Raw genomic sequence first — 22,500 nt, forward strand, 5'->3', positions numbered from 1 at the left:
TCTGGGACACAGCAAGAGCACAGTGGGCCCCCTGGAAGGAAGAAAAACAACAGGCTGTCATCACTGTCCACATTTCGGGCTCTCGATTTGGGGTAGGGGCAAGGGGTTGATTGATTCTATTTGGTTCCAAACACTAAAGGGAGAGGTGACAAGTGCTTAGCACCCCGAAGATGCACAAGTCAAGATGGAGTTGATGGTCCAAGGGATTACCATAGTATCAGGGAGAACTGACCAGTCTTGGTTCCCTTACCAACCAGCTGTGTGACCTTAGGCCAATATCTTGACTTCTCTGGGCTTTGGCTTCTCCTTCTGTAAAATGAAATGATACCCATCTCATAGGATCATTATGAGGCTCCAAGTAAGTAATCCCACACTCCCCAAACTATGTGCCAAAGCACCTCTAAGAAGAATATTTTAAATCACCAAAGGCAAGGAGAAGCCAATTACATCTGTAGGACGCCATGCAAGCTGCTGGGCAAGGCAGTTCACAGCTCCAACAGAAGATCTCACTGCTCTCCTTTTAAAGATGTCATGTATTTGTGAAGCTGGATTTTGCAAGCACTACACAAAATCCATATGGAACATAAAAATGAGGAGTGGTCATGTCCAATGTGATTCCAAGTTTAGAGACGTGCGCAATGCCCATTGGGTGTACATCCTGTTAGAAAGTAACAGTAGCTATTTAAGAATAAAAGAAAAACATTAGAGTTCCTAATGTGTCTCAGTGGGTTAAGAACCAGACACAGTGTCCGTAAGGATGAAGGTTCAATCCCTGGCCTCGCTCAGTGAGTTAAGGATTCGGCATTGCTGTGAGCTATGGAGCAGCTTGCAGATGCAGCTCGGATCCTGCATTGCTGTGGCTGTGGTGTAGGCTGGCAGCTGCAGCTCCAATTTGACCCCTAGCCTGAGAATTTCCATATGCCACAGGCAAGGCCCTAAAAAGCATGTGTGTGTGTGTGTGTGTGTGTGTGTGTGTGTGTGTGTGTATTTAATTTTCTTTAAATTTATAAGTATTATTTTTCAAATGACTGCTAAGTTGTTTGGACATCAACACTTACTGAGGTGTTTGGACCTAACAATTTAATGAAAAGAACTGGAGGTGGGTTTATTGTTTTTGTTTTTTGGGGGGAGGGGTTGGGGGGTTGGCTGCAGCATGCAGCAGCTTGATGTGGGATCTCAGTTTCTAGATGAGAGAGTGAACTTGGGCTGCAGTGGTGAAAGTGCTGAATCCTAACCACTAGACCACCAGGGACCTCCTTGTGACCTGGTAGGTATTTTTTACGGCCTGAGAGAGTCAGGAAACATTAACCTGAGGTTTAAGAGACCCTCGGGGCATTGTAAACTAAGATTTGAGAACCTCTGAAGGCCTTGGAAAGCATTCAGCGCAGGTCTGAGGTGTGGAATGGGGCTCAGGAACAATGGCCCAGCCCCCAGCCTGCTCGCCGGCACTACCTGACCCCCTCCAGGATCAGGGCCAGGAGAACCCTCTGCCATGCCGAATTCGAGGAGCCTCCCTTTTCACAGATCATCCTCAATTGTGCACTCATTCGATGACTGTCCCATGAGCAGGTGGCACTGTTCTTGGCCCTAGTAACTACTCAGCAGGAATAACACAGCAAGACCCCCAGTCTCATGGAGCACGGTTCTAGTGGAAAGGCACACGCAGCCTGTGCACCCCTCATGCAAAGGCGGGCGGCGGTAAATACTAGGTGAATGGAGTATGATGCTCGGCAGAGATCTGAGTGCAACATTAGAGAAACAGACATGTGAATGCCCAGGAGAGAGCGAGACAGTTAGGGAGACCAGGGCAATGGCACTGAAGTGGGGACAGAAGTCACCTGCTCAGGAAACAGCAGAGCATTCAAAGTGACCAGAGCCAGAGGCTGCAGGGGAGGAGGGTAGCAGATGAGTTGGGAGCCACCACAGCCAGGCAGAGCCAGTCGGGAGCCACCAGAGCCAGGCAGTGAGGAGAAGCTTCAGCGGGTCCGAGCAGAGTGTAACAAACCTACCCACATCCAGGAGGGGTTGGGGAGGCTACCATGGTAAGGCAGATCTGGCTGACGGTGGCTTTGCCCAAGATGGCTAGAGGGGAGGTGGGGAGAAGGAGCCAGATTCTGGGTTTATGCTGAAGGTAAGGGCCTGGGTAAATTGCCCATGGATGCGGGTGGAGGGTGATGGAAAAAGAAGGATTCACAGATGACACTTAGGTTTGGGCCTGAGCACCCAAACAAATGAATGAATGAATGGAGGTGCCATTTCCAAGATGGAGACCAATAGAAAGGCGTGTATGTATGTGAATGGTGGAGAGAATGGGGATATGAGAGTCTGGCCATGAAATCCCAAGGTCCTATTGGCCTCTCTGAGGGGAGAACTGAGCAAAGCTGGCACCACCCCATGGGCAGGTGGGGAGGCAGGAGTCACACAGGCTTGCACCCAGGTAAGTGGACTCAGATGCTGGCATGACAATTTGAGAGAAGCCCTGAGCCCCTGGACAGGTCAAAGGGTGCCTCCACCCAACTCCCCCAAGATGGGATTCCCATGGGAGACACGCCTCATCATAGCCTCTGCCCCCAGACAGCCTCAGCTGGCTCCAGAGCCCGATCCCACTGCCAAGAACAGGGGGATTCAGTGCCTGTCCCTGAGACCTGAGACATGGGAGGGGGCAGCAAAGCCAGCCCCTCTGGGCTCTTCTGAAAGTGCTCACCAGCTTTGGAAGAAGCAGCATCACAAAGAGGGAATATTTGGGAAACAAAGTCCATATTCCTCCCTGTGGCCTTCAAGCCCTTGCCTGCTGGGGCCCCCACCGCCCCCTCCTCCTCCTTCTCATGTGCTGCCCAGGCCTCCTTTCAGATGCTCAAACCACCAACACAGAGAAGCCCTATACAGGAGCTGTACTCATTCATATGTACCAGGCACCATGATGGTAAGCACATCGTGCCTTCACACCTCTCAGGTTTGGAATAATTCTAGGAAGTGGCCTCTATCATCATCCCATTTAACAGATGAGGAAACTGAGGTTGAATACTAAGTGGCAGGGCTGGACCCCATACCAGGCAGAGGGCCGTCTCCTAAACCACTGTGTCTGTCTGCCTCAAAAGAAGACATTTTCCTCCCCCTCCCTTGAGCCCTTCTCCAGGCTCTGCCTGGCAGTGAAAAGACCCTCCCTCCAGTGTGGGGCTCCCTCTCTCTCTCTTTAGGGCTCCATTGGACCATCTCATCCTCAGGGAGCCCTTGGGGACCCCCCCATCCAGAGCAGGCCCCCCAGTTACACTCCTTCAGAACATGCAGCTCACATCTTCATGGCACTGGCCACAATTGGTAGGTGGATCACTAATGGTTTGTGACTGGCTTGCTGTCTGTCTGCCCCGGAACACCCCAAGTGGGCAGGTATCTTTCTATCACATTCACTACTCTGTCCCAACCCCTAGCACTGTACCTGGAATGGGCCATCCCCTTGGGAAATATCTGTGCTGGAAGGAGGGAGGCAGGGGAGGGCCACCCAGCTCCGGCACCTACTTGCAGGACCAGCCTTTGGGAGGTAGCTGCAGCAGTGTCACCTAGGCCACCAGCTGGGAGATCCCCACCCTCCTGTCCAGGGCTTAGGCTCCCTTCTCTCCCCTGAGGCATATTTGGGCATCTTACTCTTCCTTTCCAAGTCTATTTGGAGGCAAAAGGAAGCTCACCCTCATGAGCACCCACTGTGGCCTCTCATTACCATTCTGGCCACCCTGAGTGGGGAGGGGTGGGCATCATTCATCCTTACACTCCAGGTAAGGAAATGAGGCTACAATAACTACCCAAGTTCACACAGTTTACTGCAGAAGTGGGACCACGACCTTCTGGTGGCCTTTCCCTTCTCCTCCAGCCTAATAGGAGGTTAAAATGCAGTGGCAGTCACTTCCTGCCTCAATTTTTTTTCTTGTCTTTTATGGCCACCCCCCTACAGCATATAGAAGTTCCCAGACTAGGGGTCCAATCGGAGCTGCCAGCCTATACCACAGCCACAGCAACACCAGATCCAAGCTGTGTCTGTGACCTACACCACAGCTCACAGCAATGCTGAATCCTTAACCCACTGAGCGAGGCCAGGAATTGAACCTGCATCCTCATGGATACTAGTTGGGTTCATAACCTGCCGAGCCAATGGGAACTCCCTCAATTTTTTTTTTTTTGAAGATTTTTATTTTTTCCATTATAGTTGAGTTACAATGTTCTGTCAATTTCTGCTGTACAGCAAAGTGCCTCAGTCACACATACATATATATTGTTTTTCTCACATTATCCTCCACCCTCGCTTCAGTTTTGATGCAGGGGCCAATAAAGCAGGCAGCACAAGATGAACATGAGACAAACCACAAGTGTCCGATTCACAGAGGGAATTCTGAGACCCCGTTCCACAGCCCTACAGCTCTAGCCTAGTGATGTTTCCAGCAAGGGCAGGAAACAAACAAAAAGTTAAGTGGGGTCAAACCCTGTGTCTCAGGGTTCTACACAGTAACAGCCACACACTGACAGCAGTCTCAGCCCTGAGGGTTTGCAGTTTTTTTGCTGGGAACCGTGCCTGTGCCATGAGCCCAGGGAGCTCACACCGAAGAGAACAGAACACGGGGAACGGAGAACCCTCTCAGTGGTGAGAATACTGAAGATTTTCCTCTCTGCATCTATTCTGAATTTTTCTCATTTTTCTATAATACCCGTGAGTTTCTTTTAAACACAGAAATACCACTTTTGTTTTAAGTGAATGTTCAAAAGAGGGAGGGCTGAAATTAGACCTCCACCCCCAGCGCATTTGAGGAGGGGCTACGAGGGGCTGGGGGTCTGACGGGGGCCTGACTGGGGCTGTGGGCTGTTGGGGGATGTGGAGAGGCAGCTGAGCTCGTGTCAGGCCAGCCCGAAGAGACAGGCTCAGCATGTGTGACTTGTCCCCAGCAAGGCCTTGCCTGTTGTCAGCATCAAAGGGGGAGTCAGCTAGTCTGTGATTCGGTGATGAATATGTCACCTGCAAGATGAAGATGTGTCACTTGGACAACACAGAGCCTCCCAGATCCACAGCCTACGCCGGCGAGGTCACACCTACAACAGGCTGGGCCCCACTAAAGCCACCAATAGCTACATTGCTGGCCTGAAAAAGCCAGATTCAGAGGTAAAAGAAAGAAGCTAATGCATGGAACAGAGGCTGCAGGGGGGAACAGCATCTGTGTGGCTCACCTGGTTCACCCCCCAACACTAGACATGAGGAAACTGAGGGGCAGATGAACCCAGGGGCTCTGGGAGACTCTGGTTAAAAACCATAAGGGTTATGCATACAGTGGAATATCGTTCAACCCTAAAAAGGAAGGAAATTCCAACATAGGCTACAACATGGGCGAAGCGCAAGGACTTTATGCTACGTGAACTCAACCAGTTAGAAAAAGACAAATTCTGTAAAATTCCATGTGTATAAGGTGCCTAGTGTCAAATTCAAAGAGTCAGAAAGTGGAATGATGGTTGCCAGGAGCTGGGGGGAGCGGGGGAAGGAGTTAATGGTTAATGGGTATAGAGTGCCAATTTGGGGAAGACGACAGAGTTCTGGAGACGGATGGAAGTGACGGCCACAACAATGGAAGCGCATTTAACATTTTACACTTAGACGTGGTTAAGATAGCAAATTTTATCCTAAGTGTGTTTTACCAAAATTAAAAATAAACGAAAACTTTTAAAATAAGCTTAGAAGAGCCAAAAGAGAGCTCAGGTTAAGGTCATCGGAAAGACGACGACTGCCTGAGGCTAGGACTCCTTTATGGCTCCTCCGGGACCTCCAAAGTGTCCCAGGCCACCCACACACATCCCAGGTCAGCACCCTCAACCCAACCCACCCACGTGTCTCTGGCTGAAGAAGCACTGCATGGTTTGCACACCTCCTTTGAGCCCTGCTTCTGTCCCCTGGCTGCACCATGACCTTGGGTGGGGACTCCCACAGCAGGGCAGCAGACCCTGAGAGATGCACCCAGGCCAACAAAAGTCTTGGGTGTGAAGCCCCTTACGGATATCACCCTCTTTCCTCATCTACACCCTAAAGCTGAACAGCAGCAGAAATGTCCATCAAAGGGAGGCAATGATTAGAGGTAGATTAATAAATGTCTAAATGGCCATATCAAGGAATACAGGGGAAAAAAATGAACCCCTTCTCTCTGCCCTGCCCTTCCCTGGAGAAGAGCACGGAAGAGGTGCCGATCCAGAAGGCAGATGTAGGCAAGACTGAGAGAGGACAACAGACAAGACCAAGGGTGAACAAAGAGACAACTCTAATTCAATGGTATTTATCAGGGAAACATGTAAAGTCTATGATTTGCACCCAGCAATCCAGCTGTCCAGGGAGGGGGTGTGTCTCAGCAGTAGAGCGTGTGGTCACATGACTCCACGGAAAGTTGACTGTGATGCCGTATGGTTGTGGGTTGCCTTAACAGAGGCAGAAGCTTCAGGAAAAGGGAGGGTAAATCATCAGGCCAGCAAGAGGGAGGGGAGAGAGAAAAGTGAAAAGTGAAAGAGTGGAGCTATTTCGCTGAGTTGATTCCAAGGCGCAGTGGATATGAAGTAACTGCCTTTCTGGGTGCTGGTGGATTAGAAGCAGTGGGTGGCGTGAGAGAAAGAGGGGTTTTCTTTTCTTTACAATCAGCATTCTGAGCATATACAGAAGGATCTCTCCAGGGGGTGATGGATTTCTGGTCAAAATACCTGAAGGCCCCGTGACAGGATGTTGTAGAGAATCTTGATGACATTATGGGCTATTGCACAAATTTTTAAATCCCTTTCAACAAAAAATGAGTGGCTTTAGAATTGGATGTGAATCATGAAGCTGAGTTCTCTCTCCAACTTTAACATGTTTTCAGAATTTTAACTGATTTCAATCAAACTTAAATTGTCCAACAACCAGGATCTCCCTTAATTCCCTTAACCATTTTTTTAACACAGGAAAAAAAAAAGAAGAAAAAAAAAAGATTTCCTCAAACAAGATCCTTTTAGACCTAACTCTTGATTTCTCTATAATTTCACAGCACCAAAAGCAATACGCGATTTCTCCTTTGGCCTCTGGTCAAACAACTTCTTCGACCAAGAGCACAGCTGAAAACAAGAGGTAGCAAAGTAGCAATGCAGCCTTTGCGATGCTCAGGATGGCAGGTAAAGAGTTACCAGGTAAAAGCCCAGACCCCAGAGCACATGCACTTTGCTCATGAAGAGCAGACTCAAGGCCTCACCAAGTGCTTAGACTTCCAAGCGCACTGCTGACGGATGTTGTTTGACTCCCAAGGCTGCCACAAACTAGAAAGCAATGAGGCTGCTAATGGCAGACACATGGATGGGTGATATTGAGAAAAGAGACCAAAATTTATAAAACAGCCAAAAAACTCAACATGCACAGTAAACCAGGGCCATTTAGTACAAAGCAAGCAAAGCAGCACCCCTCTGGATGGCCGGAAGCCCTCCATCACTGGCCGAAACAAGAACCATCCTAAGAGGTGATATTTGAAAGGGCTTTGAAAACCTCCCTAAGCCTGCATCTAGTGATAGGGTCACCTTGAGTTGGCCGCGACGGAGGCTCTGTTCTTTTTATTACATCAGGGTAGTGACAGACACCAGGCTAGTGACAGACACTTTAGAAAACGTCTACCCCAAGCCCAAGTCATTATTATCAAAATCCTATAAAATGAGGGTGGCGATAGGATCTCTCCGGTCAGAAGGCCAGATGTGACCTATTGAGGAGGAAGAAAGTGGGCTTTGAACTTGGGCTCCTGACTCCACTGTTAACCAGCCATGGGCCTTCTCACCATCTTTCCAAGCTCCAGCTTCCTCATCTGTAAGAGGGGGTGACACACCTACCTTGGGAGAAATTCTATAAAGCACCTAGCAACAAGTTCTCCAACAATCACAAATTACAGGTCCCTCATACAAAATAAAGGACAAGAATCAGTCACAATCCACAGCTTATTCCAGTTACCAATTCGATTCAGTGACCAGTTGAAGAACTCAACTTGCTCTGAGCATCCCCTGAAGGACACACACAATGATGTGAGATCTGCCTCAAGATGCAGGACTGTGCCATGAGCATCCTCCACCTAGCACTGCACACAGGTCCCACCCTGTTTTCACAGCTGCATGAATTCCTTGGTGATGCCTTTCCCCTCAGACCAAAAAGAATAATTTTTCTGGCAACAGAATTTTGAGGGGTAAGCCAAACAAACTTTAAAAGTCTCATCTTTAAATGGCTATATTTCCAGTCTTGGTTTTGTTTGTTTATTTTGTTTGTTTGTTTTTGTCTTTTTAGGGCCACACCCATGGCATATGGAGTTTCCCAGGCTAGGGGTCCAATCGGAGCTGTTGCTGCTGGCCTATGCCAGAGCCACAGCAACACCAGCTCTGAGCCACGTCTTCAAACTACACCACAGCTCACGGCAACGCCGGATCCTTAACCCACTGAGCAAGACCCTCATGGTTCCTAGTCAAATTCATTAACCACTGCGCCACGACGGGAACTCCGTGTTTGTTTGGTTTTTTAATCTATCGAAAAGCTATAATCATGAAAGGGTTAAAGACTAAATTAGCTACAAAAGCAGTCATCCCACTGTGGCATATAGCAACAAAAAACTGAATACCTAATCACCCAAGAATAGAGAATTGACTAAGTTATAAATACCATATTAAACGCACTGAAGCTATGACAAAATTATATTGCAGGACGCTATTTCATGCCATAAAAAATAATAATAATAAAGTAAGTTTAAAAAGCAGGTTAAGAAACAGTAAATCAATATAATCCCATTTTATATGTATGTATGTATGTACATGTATGAAAATACACAAATAAACATATACACACACAATACATATGCACACAGTATATATGTGTATATGTACAGCCATATACAATATCCATATGATGTCATAGGTATACAGTGGAGTCAGGAGCCCAAGTTCTGTTATTTAGAAACAGAAAATACTTATAAACTTTTTAATGCCATTTGGGATGGAAATGCTATAAAATTGGGTTGTGATGATTGTGGTACAACTATAAATGTAATAAAATTCATTGGGTAACAAAAAAAGAAAAGAAAAAATTTTTAACATCTAAATATGTTCTAAAATACTTAAATTTATTAGCGATTTATATTTATAAATGAGAAGAAAGCAAACATATCAATGACAAAGATTCAGTATTTGATACTGGCTGCTAAGATTGTGAATGATTTTTACATTTTTCCTTGGGTTTTATTGTATTTTCAACTTTTTCTAAACTGGCCAGGTATCATTCTCACAATAAGAGTGACTTGCTGAGGAGCTCCTGTCGTGGCTCAGTGGTTAAAGAATCCGACTGGAAACCATGAGGTTGCGGGTTCAATCCCTGGCCTTGCTCAGTGGGTTAAGGATCTGGCGTTGCCGTGAGCTGTGGTGTAGGTTGCAGACGGGGCTCAGATCCCACGTTGCTGTGGCTCTGGCGTAGGCCGGTGGCTACAGCCCCGATTGGACCCCTTGCCTGGGAACCTCCTTATGCGGCAGAAGTGGCCCTAGAAATGGCAAAAAGACAAAAAAAAAAAAAAAGAGTGACTTGTTGGGGACTCATGATGTCCTATCTCCTTTCATTCAGCTGCTGCGGGATAGGATTTAGGACCTGAGATGAGGGATGAGATTTAGGACCGTTCCCTGAGGAATAAGAACTGTGTCCTCAGCACCCTGCTGAGACACCATGACTGCTGATGGCCTCTGTGCCCCCTGGAGTTATCGACTGGCGAGCACAGAGCTGAGGACCAACCCTGGAAAACCCACCAGGAACATTCCATCCATCTCCCATACCGGGAACAAAGTCGGTGATATGACCAACCCACCAGCCAGCAAAGCCCTCAAAAGGCCACACCTGCCTCCCTCTAACCCTAGCATGTGTGCCATCACCAAAGCCCATACAAGAACCCCCGGCTCCCACATGCAGCCTGAAAAAGTTTGGAGAACTTACTACCTCCTGAACATGAAATTAAAACACACAATTAGATTTCCATTAAGTTACAGCAAATTCTGCTGAATTGATCTAATCGGCCTACAATCCTAAATGACATCATGCTTTAAAGGCTTGGCCTGAACATAAATACTTAATGTAATAAATACAGTCTGAAATATTTGATCTCCTTGACAGTTTAATTGATCTACTACGGAGACTGAAAAATTAAGTTAGGTCTGTCTCGTCTCTGCCAATAGCACATTTTCATCATAAAAAGGCACACAAACTACAATTTTGGCTACAAGCAGAGCTCTTGCACACTGATTTCTTACTGACTGCATTAAATGTAACAGGATTAAGCGAGTAAATAAGTCAGTGGGTTTATATAAGATCTTTCACACAAATACTGTAGTTCATTTCTTTTTGCTTTACGGCAAAAGTAAGTGTGTACACATGTTCTGTGATTCATAATACCAGTTCCTTACAATTAACCAGGGGTGTCTGGGTTGCAGTGTCAGTAGACACCTACAATATTTAAGCAGAGGGGGTTTTTTGTTTGTTGGTTTGTTTGTTCGCTTTTTTTACGGCTGCACCCATGGATATGGAGGTTCCCAGGCTAGGAGTCCAATTGGAGGTACAGCTGCCAGCCTACATCACAGCCAAAGCAATGCCAGATCCGAGCCGTGTCTGCAACCTACACCACAGCTCACAGCAACGCAGGATCCTTAACCAACTGAGCGAGGCCAGGGATCGAACCCACAACCTCATGGTTCCTAGTCAGATTCATCTATGCTTTGCCACAACAGGACCTCCTAAGCAGAGATGTTTAAATGCCTTGGCTAAGCGTGTTCACCAATATACAAATGCACCTCCCAGACGACTTCCACCATGGAACCCCGGAGGTGCTGTTTTCCATCTGTTACGGTTTTTATTGCCTCTTTACCATGAGTTGTACTTATTTTTGTACCCACCTCACCTTCCAAACTTGCAGGGTTAAAAGCCTTCACCTACCCTCACCCTCACAGTCCTGGCCCCTGAGATAAAACGTCCAGTTTGGACACAAGTAAACACTCGAATATTTGGGGAAGGGAGCAGGGGTCGAGGAGAGTCTATCTTTTCTGACAGAGTTGGTGGTACTTTAATTCCTCCAAGCTGCCATCTCCCACGTTCTAAGCTTCCTCAATACCCTATGGAAAGAAAAACTATGGTCATCACAAAGTTACCCAATCTGATTAATGCCAAAATCCCCAGGTGAATTTGACAGGTTATGCTGGGGGAGTTGACGCTAAATGCCCTCCCTGTCTTTAATTCCCCGTGAGCACCCACTGTCCTGACACCTGCTTATTCACTCTGCAAATGCTCCTTGACAGGAGTCGGCTGAGCCACCCATCCCTTGTGCTGTGATCCAGTCTCAGGGCCATCACCGCTATCCCATTTCTGCTTGGACACCTTTGAAGGGACAAGCAAATGATGATAGCACATAGATCCAAGGACCCTGGCACACCCAGAGGAGAGGCAGGGACCCGACTGTTCTGGGTGGTCCGATGCCAAGGAGCACAATCCTCCCTCCTTCGGGCAGCAGCCAGAAACTTGGACGGGCAGGCTGCTTCCCCGCTGCCTCTGGGCACAAGCCAGGAGCCCTCTGCTCAGCTCCCTTGCACTCCAGGGCCCCATTGATTAGCAGGAAGGGCAAACCCATCAGCACCCATAGGAAATGGCTTCTGGAAAGTGAGTTGCAGTTTTTAAAGCCAGAGAATGACAGCAGGGGCCTGTAAAAGGAACAGAATCAATACAGGGTGTGGGGAGCTGGGAGGTGGGACACTTGGGTCCCTGGCTTGTCTTACCCCTGACAGAGGCACTGTGTGACCTTGGGAAGTCCTGGCCCCTCTCTGGGCCTCAGTTTCCCCCACTGTATCCTGGGGAAGCAGTGGCAACATACTCCTCAAGGAGATTCCTTCCAAATGTTAAGGGCTAGGATTCTCCACCTTGTCTTCCTGATGTCAACCAGGCATGGAGGGGCCAGGGCTGACCCAACCCTCCTCCAGGAGGACAGACCCCATTCTACCCCCCAGGTCCCCTGTTCCCCAGACACCTGCACCTTCTGAAACAAGCCAGGGGTCCCTGGAAGGCTGTGCTGCTTTCCTGGAGCTGCTCACACTGCGGAACTCAGGCTGGGAGCCTCTCCCATTGAGGAGTGAATGCCTGCAGGCAGTACAATCCTCTGCCCCAGAGGTCCAGACCCAAAGCTAATCAAATCCCAGTGACCCCTTAGCCTCATCCTCATAACCTTAACAACAATCACCCGCACCTACTGGGCACTTGGATGCACCGGACACAGATACACACCCTACAGGCTACAGGCTATAGTGGGTATGGCCACCCTGACCCTCATTTTACAGATGTGGCAACTGGGGTTGCCCTAAGTTGGCCCTATAATGGGAGGGAGGCAGGAAAGGACCGTGGTCAGTCTGACTCCAGAGCCTGGGCTCATCTTGGGGCCACACCATCCTCTCCTAGGACCATGGCTCCATGCACCCTCACACTGTGCCTCTTCCTCAGCATCCAAGTCCTGCCAGCCTCAGTGCCTTTGCTCCTGCTATTCTCTCTGCCCAGAGTGCCCATACCCACTGGGAAACTCCTATGCTTCCTTCAAGCCCAACACAAGGATTTCCTCTGGAAAACCCTCCTCATTCCTACAGAGAAAGAGTTCCTCCTTCCTCTGGGCTTCCCCCACCCCTTGCACACCCTTGTTGGCCTCTGCAAGAGCATGTGACTGAGTCACATGAGATGGAATCATTGATTGACCTATCTCTCGAAGCCCGTGTCCAGCCTGAGAGCCCCTTAGGGTAGGGATGTGTCTAATTCACTGGCAGATGCTCAGCCTCCCATTCAGAGCCTGGCAAAGTAGGGTGTTCAGTGGGTGCTGAATGAAGAACAGAAGGGCCCAGCGGTTTCTGGAGCCCAGCAGACGAGCAGTGGTGCAGGGCCAGAGCCAGCAGACTGGGGTCTCCCAAGAGAGGCAGGTGTCCCAGCCCCAGAGCAGCACGACCTCCTTTCCTTCTTCCCCCACCTCACTACGTTTCGCTCTGCACCAGACTGCATTACAGGCAGAGGGGAATGGCTTGGAAGGGTCTAGAGGTGAGTCAGATGTGGCCAATGCCCTCAACGTGCTTAGAATCAAGATGAGAAAGTTAGGCGGCTTCAAAAACCAACATCCCAATTCATGTCTCGAAGCCAGAGTAGCCTCAATACCTGCACAGTCAGTCTTTAAGGAGGGTCTTTGATGAATCACCCTCCCAATATTCACCTCTGTGTGCAGTTCCCTCCACTTGAGTCGGGACTGGTTCTGTAAGCAGCTCTAATCAATGGCATGCAGCAGAAGGGACACTGTGCCTGTTCTGAGTGAAGACCTGGCATCTTTTGGTTTTACATCCTTGGGCCCCAAATGCTATCCAGCTCCCAGCAGGCTCATCACGGGGAGAGAGGTGGGGGGAGGGGCACTCCCACTCTGCCCGCATCCCTGCCAAGGCACCAGGCACAGAAAGGATGCCATCTTGTATGTGTCAGCCCAGCTGCCATCTGACAGCTGCCTCGTGAGACACCCCAGGCAAAAGCAGCAGCAGAACTGCCCGGCTGAGCCCCGCCAGTCCTCAGCATCAGGAGAGATAATAAAACAGCTGGGCAGTGCTACCGCTGCTTTTATTATCCTAAGTTTGGGGGTCAATTAAAAGAATTCTGAAACGTGGAATGGAGATTATCAGAACAAGAAATCACGAGCCAATTTCCTCATGATCATAGGCACAAAAACCCTACACAAAATATCAGCTAATCCAGCGATATATAAAAAGGATAGTATGTCACATCTAATTTGTCCTTAGTCCAGGAAGGCACATTTGGTTTAACATTAAACAATCAATCAATGTAATTTACTGTATTAATATATTGAGAGGGAAAAAGCATGTGATTGTCTCAGCAGCAACAGAAAAAGCATTCAACATCCATTCGCATACATGGTTTTTTTTTAATAGTAATTAAAATAAAATTCTTCTATTCAGTGCTACACTAGAGGTTCTGGCCAGCAGACAAGAAAAAGAGAAATAAAAAAGTATAGTCTGCCCTTCTGTATCTGTGGGTTTCTTACCCCGCTCCCCCGATTCAACCAACCAATTGAAATCAATCCACCGTTGATTGAACCCACGGATGTGAAACTCATGGATATGGAGGGCTAATTACCCTATATTTTATATAAGGGACTTAAGACTAGGCAGGTCTGGGTATTGGGCAGGGAATGGCCATCCTAAAATTTAGCCCCCAAGGATACCCAGGCACGACTGTACAACTTGGAAAGAGAGAGGCAAACTATCTTTATCTGCAGATGATCTAATCATGCGCATAGAACATCACAGAGAATTTACAACTAAACCTGATTACACAGATAAATCTCCCAAACATGATGCCGGGTCAAAGTAGCCCAAAGTGAAAAATACAGACTGTATGATTCCATTAGTATGTACATATGTGAACAGGTCAAAAAAGTTAAGACTGGACAGTGCTGTTTTCAAATGGCTACTCGGGTGTCTGACAAAGTTGAATTACCATGAAAGTCAGCACAGTGGTTTCCTTTAAGCAGAAGGAAAGTGACGTGAGTGGAAAGGACATGGGGATTCTGGGGCTTCTGGCATGCGGGCAAAGCCCCGGAGGAAGGGTGGCTGCAGAGATGCTTAAAATTGTTCATTTAGCTCTAGGTGCATGTGTTTTTATTATCATATTTCATAATAAAACACTTTCAACAATTTTTAAAATTGCGATTTTTTTTTTTTTAAATCACGACACAAAGGAAAAAGTGATTAAAGAGAAAGAAGGGGCAAAGGCTTTCTGGGGTCTTGAAGGAGGAAGAGGTTGCCTCTGGCTCTGAGGTTTGCCCTCATGGGCAAATGTTTAGCAGCCAATAAAGCCCTTCCACTCTCAGACTCTGGATGCTTTACCCTGGCCTGGAAGCCCAAGGGCCAGGGCCAATGTGAAACCGAGAGAACACATGCTTGGCTAACTAAGGGACCCTGCTCTCAGGAGGGACATGGCCAGACCCATTTCCAGCACCAGACACCCTGCCCCTTGGCTCCCCCTTTATCTTCATATGCAAGATGCAGGCCCAGGACGGCTACTCCCGTTGCTAGCATCTACCGAGCACCCACTGCACTTCAGGACATCTCTGTCTGTCTTTACACCCTCTGAGACCTGGACTGACAGAGCTCAGTTCTGGACCTGGGACCAGGTCTGTCTGCTTCAGGGCTCAGGGCTGTCTGCTTTCAGGGCTCCTCCCTGCCAGGACCTCACCTGGGACAGGAAGGGCCATCTCGCCTCCCAAGGAGCAGAGAGGAGGGGAGCATACGAGGGCGTAAACCTCCCTCTTTTGCTCTGTTGCTGTTACCACCTTAGGCCTGACTCCAGGGAACTACATCAGGAGCTGAGTGCCTGCCTGCCCCGAAGGCTGCCCACCCTCACTCCTGCCCGCTCTGGTGGTGGAAGGTCAGCTGTGATGCCCCGCCCAGCAAGAGACAGTGGCTGTGACTCTGGGGCGTGAGGGCTGCCTGAGTTATGAACACTCTCCCCTGGCAGCTGTAATGAGTTTCCACCTCACACCCAGCTCTTCGAATCACAGATTAGAGGCATCCGGGCTAAGTGCACCAGGGAGAGGCCCTCCACTAACTGTGGCCCGTCCTGTGGCCAGCACTTCCCCGGAACAAACCCAAGCGCTTCCCTTGGCCATTAATAACCTCCTCTGCACTAATGAATTGTGAACACAAGCCTGGCCATTAAGACAGTGCAGGAAAACTCTGTTGCAAAGGCTTTTCTCTCAGACACCCCTTTACTGCTTTACAAACCCTGGCTTCATGGGGCAAGGTCCCTCTGCTTTTTTATTTTCGGTGGAACACCCAAAACGGAAACACAGTGACTGCATGCGTGGCCGGGATGGGCCCTCTCTGACCACCCCAGAGTGTAAAGCACATCACTGGCTGCGTGAAGTTCCAGGGAAGGAATGGGCACCGTGACCAGCAAATCCTAATAGAACAAGAAGGAGCCCCCATCACTGCCAAGAATAGGAACAATGGGCATTACAAGGAAACGGTGAAAGTCAGTGGCCATAAGGTTCAGAGGAATGGAGAGGTCTGGGAGAAAGACATTTCATTGGGTCTGTTAAAGATAAGTGGGACCCAGTGACTTGGAAATAGGACTAGAGGAATCCGGTTAATAATGATAGTATTTGTTCACATTTTCCACTGGTCTCAGAGCCTCAGATGTTCTAACTCACGCTTTCCTCCTTCAGTCTTCTGACTTCAGTCCTATGATAGTGAAGATCTCCAATTTACAGATGAGGAAGCAGAGGTAGAAAGTCCCAAGACTTTATTCAAGACTTAAGTGGCTAGAAAATGGAAGAAGGATTCAAGCAGCCCATTCAGAGCCCTTGCTTGAAGCCACTGTGCTAGTTGGCTGTTTCATAATTAAAGAAGGAACATTCCACAAGTGCCTGGTTTTCGATTACCTGGCTTGGCCCCCGGTAGGCACTTTCCTGACCTGCTCTGATGGGTACAGCCCAACACCCATCCAGACGCCTGCCCAGCAGAGAGCCTGGAAACTACAGCCCCACCTCCACATGTCGACACCCCACTTAACCAGACACCCCAGAAGGGCCATAACCTCCTGTCCTTCAAGAATGCCACCCCCACTCCCATCCATATCTAGTTACTGATTGCCAGAGACATCCCTCCATGCAAACTCCACCCACACATCCCAACCCTGAGCCTGCTGACGGGGTGTCCCCAGCACTCCAGCCTCAGGACTGCATCTCAGCCTCCTGCCCTACCGGAGGACCTGGCAGCAAAGCACAGTCCCCAGGGCACCGGATGTGGCAGAGGGTGACGCTCTGGAAGGTCTCTGCCTTCTCTTCCTGGCCTGAGGCAGAACCACCAAGCCAGCTCAGTGTGTGCTGTGGCAATTCTGAGCTGTGGGCATTCTCCAAAGATGGATGGTCCCAGCCCCAACTAGGTCTCACTAGCTCTCAGCTACTTCCGAACCTCAGCCCCTGCCCTCAACAATTATCTCCAAGGGATGAAAATGAGGGCCTCTAATTTCCTAAGAAAATTGTAATCCAAAATTTTCTGCTACTGACTTATTAGTCTGGGTGCTAAAGCTCAGCAAAGTGGCTGAGAAATCTGTTCCCTGGCATCTCTTCTGGCCCACTTCCCCCCACAATCTAAAAATGAAAAAACAGAGTCTAAATCCACTGCTGCACTCTGGGCCATAGTCACAAAGCTGCCAGGGCCCAGCCTGTTCACCCACTTACATTGGAGATGGGGCGTGGCACCACCACACAGCTCTGCACTCTGGGAGGCCCCCTACCCTCACAATCCCTCTACATCCAGCACCTTCGACCCGCTCCTGCTTGCCCTTTTCCTCCTCCCAGCACCTCCTGCCCCAGGAGCTGAGAGCCAATATCCCAAGGAAGTTCCTGTTTTCAGAGCATAGTCAAAGCCGAAGCGTTTCCATGCAAGTAAATGCCCACACAGCTACTTAACAGACCTAAGGACTTCAAGGACCAGCACTTAATGGAACTCAGCAAACTACCTCCACAACCCCCAAGTGACCCAGCAAACACCCCTGGAGGCTCTCTCAATGTTTCCCCGGCAAGGACCTTACATCTGTCACAACAACGCCTAGAACCGAATGCCTGGGACCTCCCCCAACTCAGAACCCTTCGACTTGGAACTACACAGAATGTTCTTCAGACAGTTAGCACTGGGACCACTCTTTATGCCCCCTGGAAGAACCGACCCTGTCGGGCATGGGGAGCCCACATTCCCCGCACACCCAGGGCAGGTGCCTAAGCAGGACTAGTCAGCCTTGGCTTGGATCCTCAAGCCCTGGTCTGGACTCTCAGGTCTAGAGTCTCCAGTGTGGCACTGAGGATGCTGTCTGGGGCAGAGCCAGAACCATGGTGGCTGGCCCAGGACACTTGCTGGACATACAGTTCAGGGCTATATGATCCCACTAGGACCACAATGCCTGGAGAAGAAGACACAAGCTCTGGCTGGAATCCATTGGCTGAAACTTGCTTTGCTTTCTTGTGGGTCATCTGCAAGTTGTTTCAGGCCTGGAGAAGTGGGTCGGGATCTCTGGGCTAGAAGAGGGCTAAGCTCATAATGGTTCCAGCTGCTCACAGCCAGTGGACTGGCAGCCATCCGCACTTGCCAGGGAGAAGCAGGGTGGGGGCTCCAAAGGCACTACCAACAGCTGCCCACTCAGAAGAATGAATGAATAAATTGCTTCTGGAGGAAAGGGCATATCAGGCTCCTTGGAGAGCGCCTTGATTTCAAAGGGGAGACTTTGCGGCTAAGTGACATGTGAGCACGTGGTTTCCCTTTCCTGAGCCTGAGTTTCTCGTTTGTGAAAAGAAGGATGGGCATCGAAGCCTAGACAGTGCCCCCTGGCACCAGCTTGCAGGAAGCTCCTCCCTGCTAGCTAAAGCAGCCCCCTCATCGGCCAGAGGCCCCTGGGATCCGGAACTCGGGCCACCAGCTCTGCCAGCCTCTGGTTGCCCAACTACCTCTGGGGGTGAAGTCAGGAAAGGGAGTCCAAGTCACAGACCAGAAGTGGCAAACTGGGGTTGCTCCTCTCTTTGGCCTAGAATGGACCATGCACATAACTTCTGTAGCTTGGGGAAAAGCCTGGGAGTAGGAGCAGAAGTAGCCTGCAAGAGTCTGCAAGACATAGGCTTCAGACCACTTAACAAATGTTCCGCAAAACAAGTGTTGAACCCCAGGGTGTCCAGAGCCTGACTCACAGGTACACACTGTTGTTTCCCCAGGTCCTGAGGCAGAGGTGAATCCCCTAAGCACAGCTCCAGGGATGGCTGAGCCCCCTGGACTGGAGCAAAGCCATGCTGACCAGCTGTCTCAGAGACAGAAGCTCAGCATTGCTGGCTTCCAGCAATGTCGCCACACAGTGTCAGGTACTTCTAGGATGCAAGGTACTGCACCAATGCCAGCTGTTATCTCAGAGAAATCCCAGGTCCACTGACCTGTTGTGCAGCTCTGGAGCCTCCTGACTCAATGTTTACTATACTATCTAAGAGATCACACATGAGACTAATGGCCAGAGCACACAAAAGGTTTTCAATAATCACACATCTCCCTCCCTTTCCAACATGACTTAGCTGGCTGGAGACCAAAAAGCCAGCTTCTCAGAAAGTCAGACAGCAAGGGCCATGGTGGGTCAGGGGTCAGGAGGAGCAGCAAGAGGGGAACTTTGCCGGGAGGGGAGCCTGCAGGGGAGCCATAAATGCAAGGAGAAGACAGAAAGCAGAGATGGGAAGGGCAGAGGAACAGTGCCCTTCCAGGCAGGTCTGACAAAGGTTGTGCCCATTTGGGCCAAAGATTTACAGGCCACATTTAAAAGATGGGGTTATTTCAGGAGTTCCTGTGGTGGTACAGCGGGTTAAGAATCCCATTGCAGCTACTCAGGTGGCTGTGGAGGGGAGGGTTCAAGTTCAATCCCCAGCCCAGCACAATGGGTTAAAGGATCTAGTGTTGCTACAGGCGTAGCCATTAAAAAAAAAAAAAAAAAAAGATTGCACTATTTCAAAATCCAGATTTCCAGCTTCTCCTGAAATTTCAAGTTCTGGTAATGCTGGATCCATGCACCCACTTGGCCACCATCAGCTGACCTTTGAGTGGGTCAAAGCTCCCCAGCCCACCCCCACCCCACCTCTGCTGAATCTCGGGGAGCCCCTTAGCACACTCCTCGAAGAACTGTTTCTGACAGTAGAGAAACATGCCTTTTCCCCACTCCTCTCTCAAAAGTGTGAAAATGACATACAGACCAAGAAGGCTGCGGTGTCATGTCTCCAATGAGCAAGTGTTCCCGGGAAGCAAAGACAAACACTCACTTCACTCATTGCCTGGAATGGGTTCATCGGCTCTGGAAACATCGGAGTGTGCCACTTGCCCCCACACACCTGCTGTAGCCAAGAAGTGGGGACATGCAGGCTTCCTGAGCAAGGGCCACCACAAGGCACAAAGATGCGCCCTGGTTTCTGTCACTTCTGCAGAATCCTGCACAACCCAAGCGCCCTCCCCCACCCAACCACGCCGAGCCATCAAGGGTAAGTCTGTTTCCAGTGAGACTGACACAGGGCAGGTCCCAAGGGAAGTGCTGGGATTGGGGTGAGGGTGGGTACCTACGAGTAAAGGTAAGAAGAGAGGTGACAAGATTTACCAGCCCACCCACCAGCCCTGCTTCCTCCACCTCTGACCTCTGTCTCCTTCTTACCACTGCCCTTGGCAGGCCCTGTCCCATCCTCCCTGCTGGCAGCCTGGCCCTTCTCCCCTCCTTCAGCCACCTCAGTCCCTCACCAGGGCCTCAGCTCACCAGAGACCCTCCCCGGGCTGCTCCAGCAAAGAGAGGTGGATTCACCTCCAACTCATGAAGCTGCAGTGGGGCCAGCAGAGAACGTATATAAAAGAGATGCACACTCTCGGGAGCTGAGCTGGTCCTCACCGAAGCAGAGAGGATCTGACAGACAGACACAGCTGATCTCTGCCCAGCCAGGCTCCTCAAATGATACGCACATCCCATTGGTAATCTTCCGGAAGCCCTTTCCAAACGGGCCCCCACCTCCGCAGTGCCCTATCAGCCTGTCCTGTCTGTGAATATGTCCCAAGGCCACCTGGGTTGCCGGGAGGCGGTGCTCCCATAACACTTAGACCCCGGAGCTGAAGGAAGGTGCTGAGTCTCATCTACCCACATCAGTCATCTGAGCACGGGGATTTGCCCGCAGCCTGGACCATTCAGAAGTGGCTGCAGGCCTCAGGGCCTCACCTCCTGCAGTGGGAAATCCAAATTCAGGAGTGCAGAGTCCAAGGCCTGCCAGCTCTGGGCACTCCCCCATGGGCACCCAACATACCGGCCCTTCTCCATTGAAACCTGGTTCTCCTCCCCACTCCTGCACTCTGCATATGCTGTTCCCTGCACCTAGAATGCCCTTCTCTCCCTGCAGAGATTCCCCAGGCAGCCTCCTGCCCTCATTCAGCCTCCTAGAAACCACATTTGCAATGTAGATTGTCACTGTGTGCGTTTGTGTGTGTGTGTGTGTGTGTGTGTGTGTGTGTGTGTGTGTATACAACCTGCCCTGATGGAGGGGATTTCCCCTTAAGGACAGGAGACCCCAGGCTCTAACACAGAATACAAAGGAAACACCCTAGGGGAGTCCTCTCCCATTGCCTATCATGGGGAAAAAGCTCATGGGCCACACCTACACACACACACACACACACACACACACACACACACACACACCCTCCCAGACTTGCTGTGACAGACACACCCCAACACTAACACTTCCTGCCTTAGATCCACTCTGGAGCCCAGCCCTGAAACTGGCCAGTAGAGCTACCTGCCCTCATTGCAGAGAAAGTGAGTTTGGGGCCAAGAATTGAAGGACACAGGATGAGCCCATTCATGCAGTGGGGGTGCCCCAGAAATCCCTGAGACAGCCCCACAGGAGCTCCTCTCTCTGAGCCTGACAAAAACACCCCTGTTTCCATACTTGAGACCACAGCCACCTTTGAGAAGAGAACAAATCTCAGAAAAGCACAAATCCTAACAGTTCAGGCCCCTGACATTAGGAGGCCCTGGGGAAGGCAGGTGAGCGAGTTGCATGTATGGAGACAGTCTACTAGCACCTGAAACTGGTACCAACAAACTAGTACCAACAGGAGGGAGCTGGCAGTAAACACGGAGTGGCCCCCCTCTTTTTTTTTTTTTGTCTTTTTGCCTTTTTTAGGGCCACACCCTCGGCTTATGGAGGTTTCCAGGCTAGGGGTTCAATCGGAGCTGCAGCTGCCAGGCTCCGCCAGAGCCACAGCCACACCAGATCCAAGCCACATCTGCCATAGCTCACGGTGACGCCAGATTCTTAATCCACTGAGCAAGGCCAGAGATCGAACCCGGATCCTCATGGATACTAGTCGGGTTCCTTAAGCCACAAGCCACGAAGGGAATTCCTGGAGTGGCCTTTTTGAAACAACCTCCTCTCAGGCGGGCCCCGGGTGGTGCCATGATACCTAGGATGTTCACCTACCTTCTCAGGCCGTGTAGACATCAGACAAGATAGCGTGTGTAGAAAGGGATACTGTTCCTGACCTTGGCTGTGACGGACAGAAGGAGAAATGGAGCTGCACCAGCTGCAGGTGCAAAGATGGGCCGGACCAAGAAAGCAGGACAGGCGAACAATCTCTGCCATCCCCTTGGAGGTGGCACAGGCCGGCAGAGCCCATACCCGCCCCAGCAGGCAGCAGAGCCCAAACTCACCTTTCAGGGAGGCGACATGTGACAGAGCCTGGGCATATGTGGCCGTATTCAGGAGGGTTCCCGGCAAGCAAGAGGGGAAGAAAGGCCCTGTGGGACCCACAGTTCTCCCAAGGCTGGCAGAGAAAGAAAAATCACACTAAGTTCCCAACTGAGTGTGCCCACTAGCCCTC

The 22,500-nt window shown here is 50.1% G+C and overlaps 1 protein-coding gene across 3 annotated transcripts in view; it reads right to left on the reverse strand.

Moving 5' to 3' along the window:
* Positions 1–22,500, reverse strand: part of DRGX (dorsal root ganglia homeobox) — a 34,333-nt gene that overhangs the window by 2,382 nt on the left and 9,451 nt on the right. For all 3 annotated transcript variants that reach the window (XM_021073531.2, XM_084995944.1, XM_084995945.1), the window contains 2 exons: positions 22,331–22,443; positions 1–31 (listed from right to left, as the gene is read on the reverse strand). The exon at positions 1–31 is cut by the window's left edge and continues 2,382 nt beyond it. In XM_021073531.2, the coding sequence (XP_020929190.1) occupies positions 1–31; positions 22,331–22,443 (144 nt within the window). The remainder of the gene's footprint in view (positions 32–22,330; positions 22,444–22,500) is intronic.

Source organism: Sus scrofa, chromosome 14 (genome assembly GCF_054392235.1).
Source record: "Sus scrofa isolate SSC_HxYL_T2T_F1_AM1 chromosome 14, Sscrofa_HxYL_maternal_Yorkshire_Landrace_v2.0, whole genome shotgun sequence".
NCBI lineage: Eukaryota > Metazoa > Chordata > Mammalia > Artiodactyla > Suidae > Sus > Sus scrofa.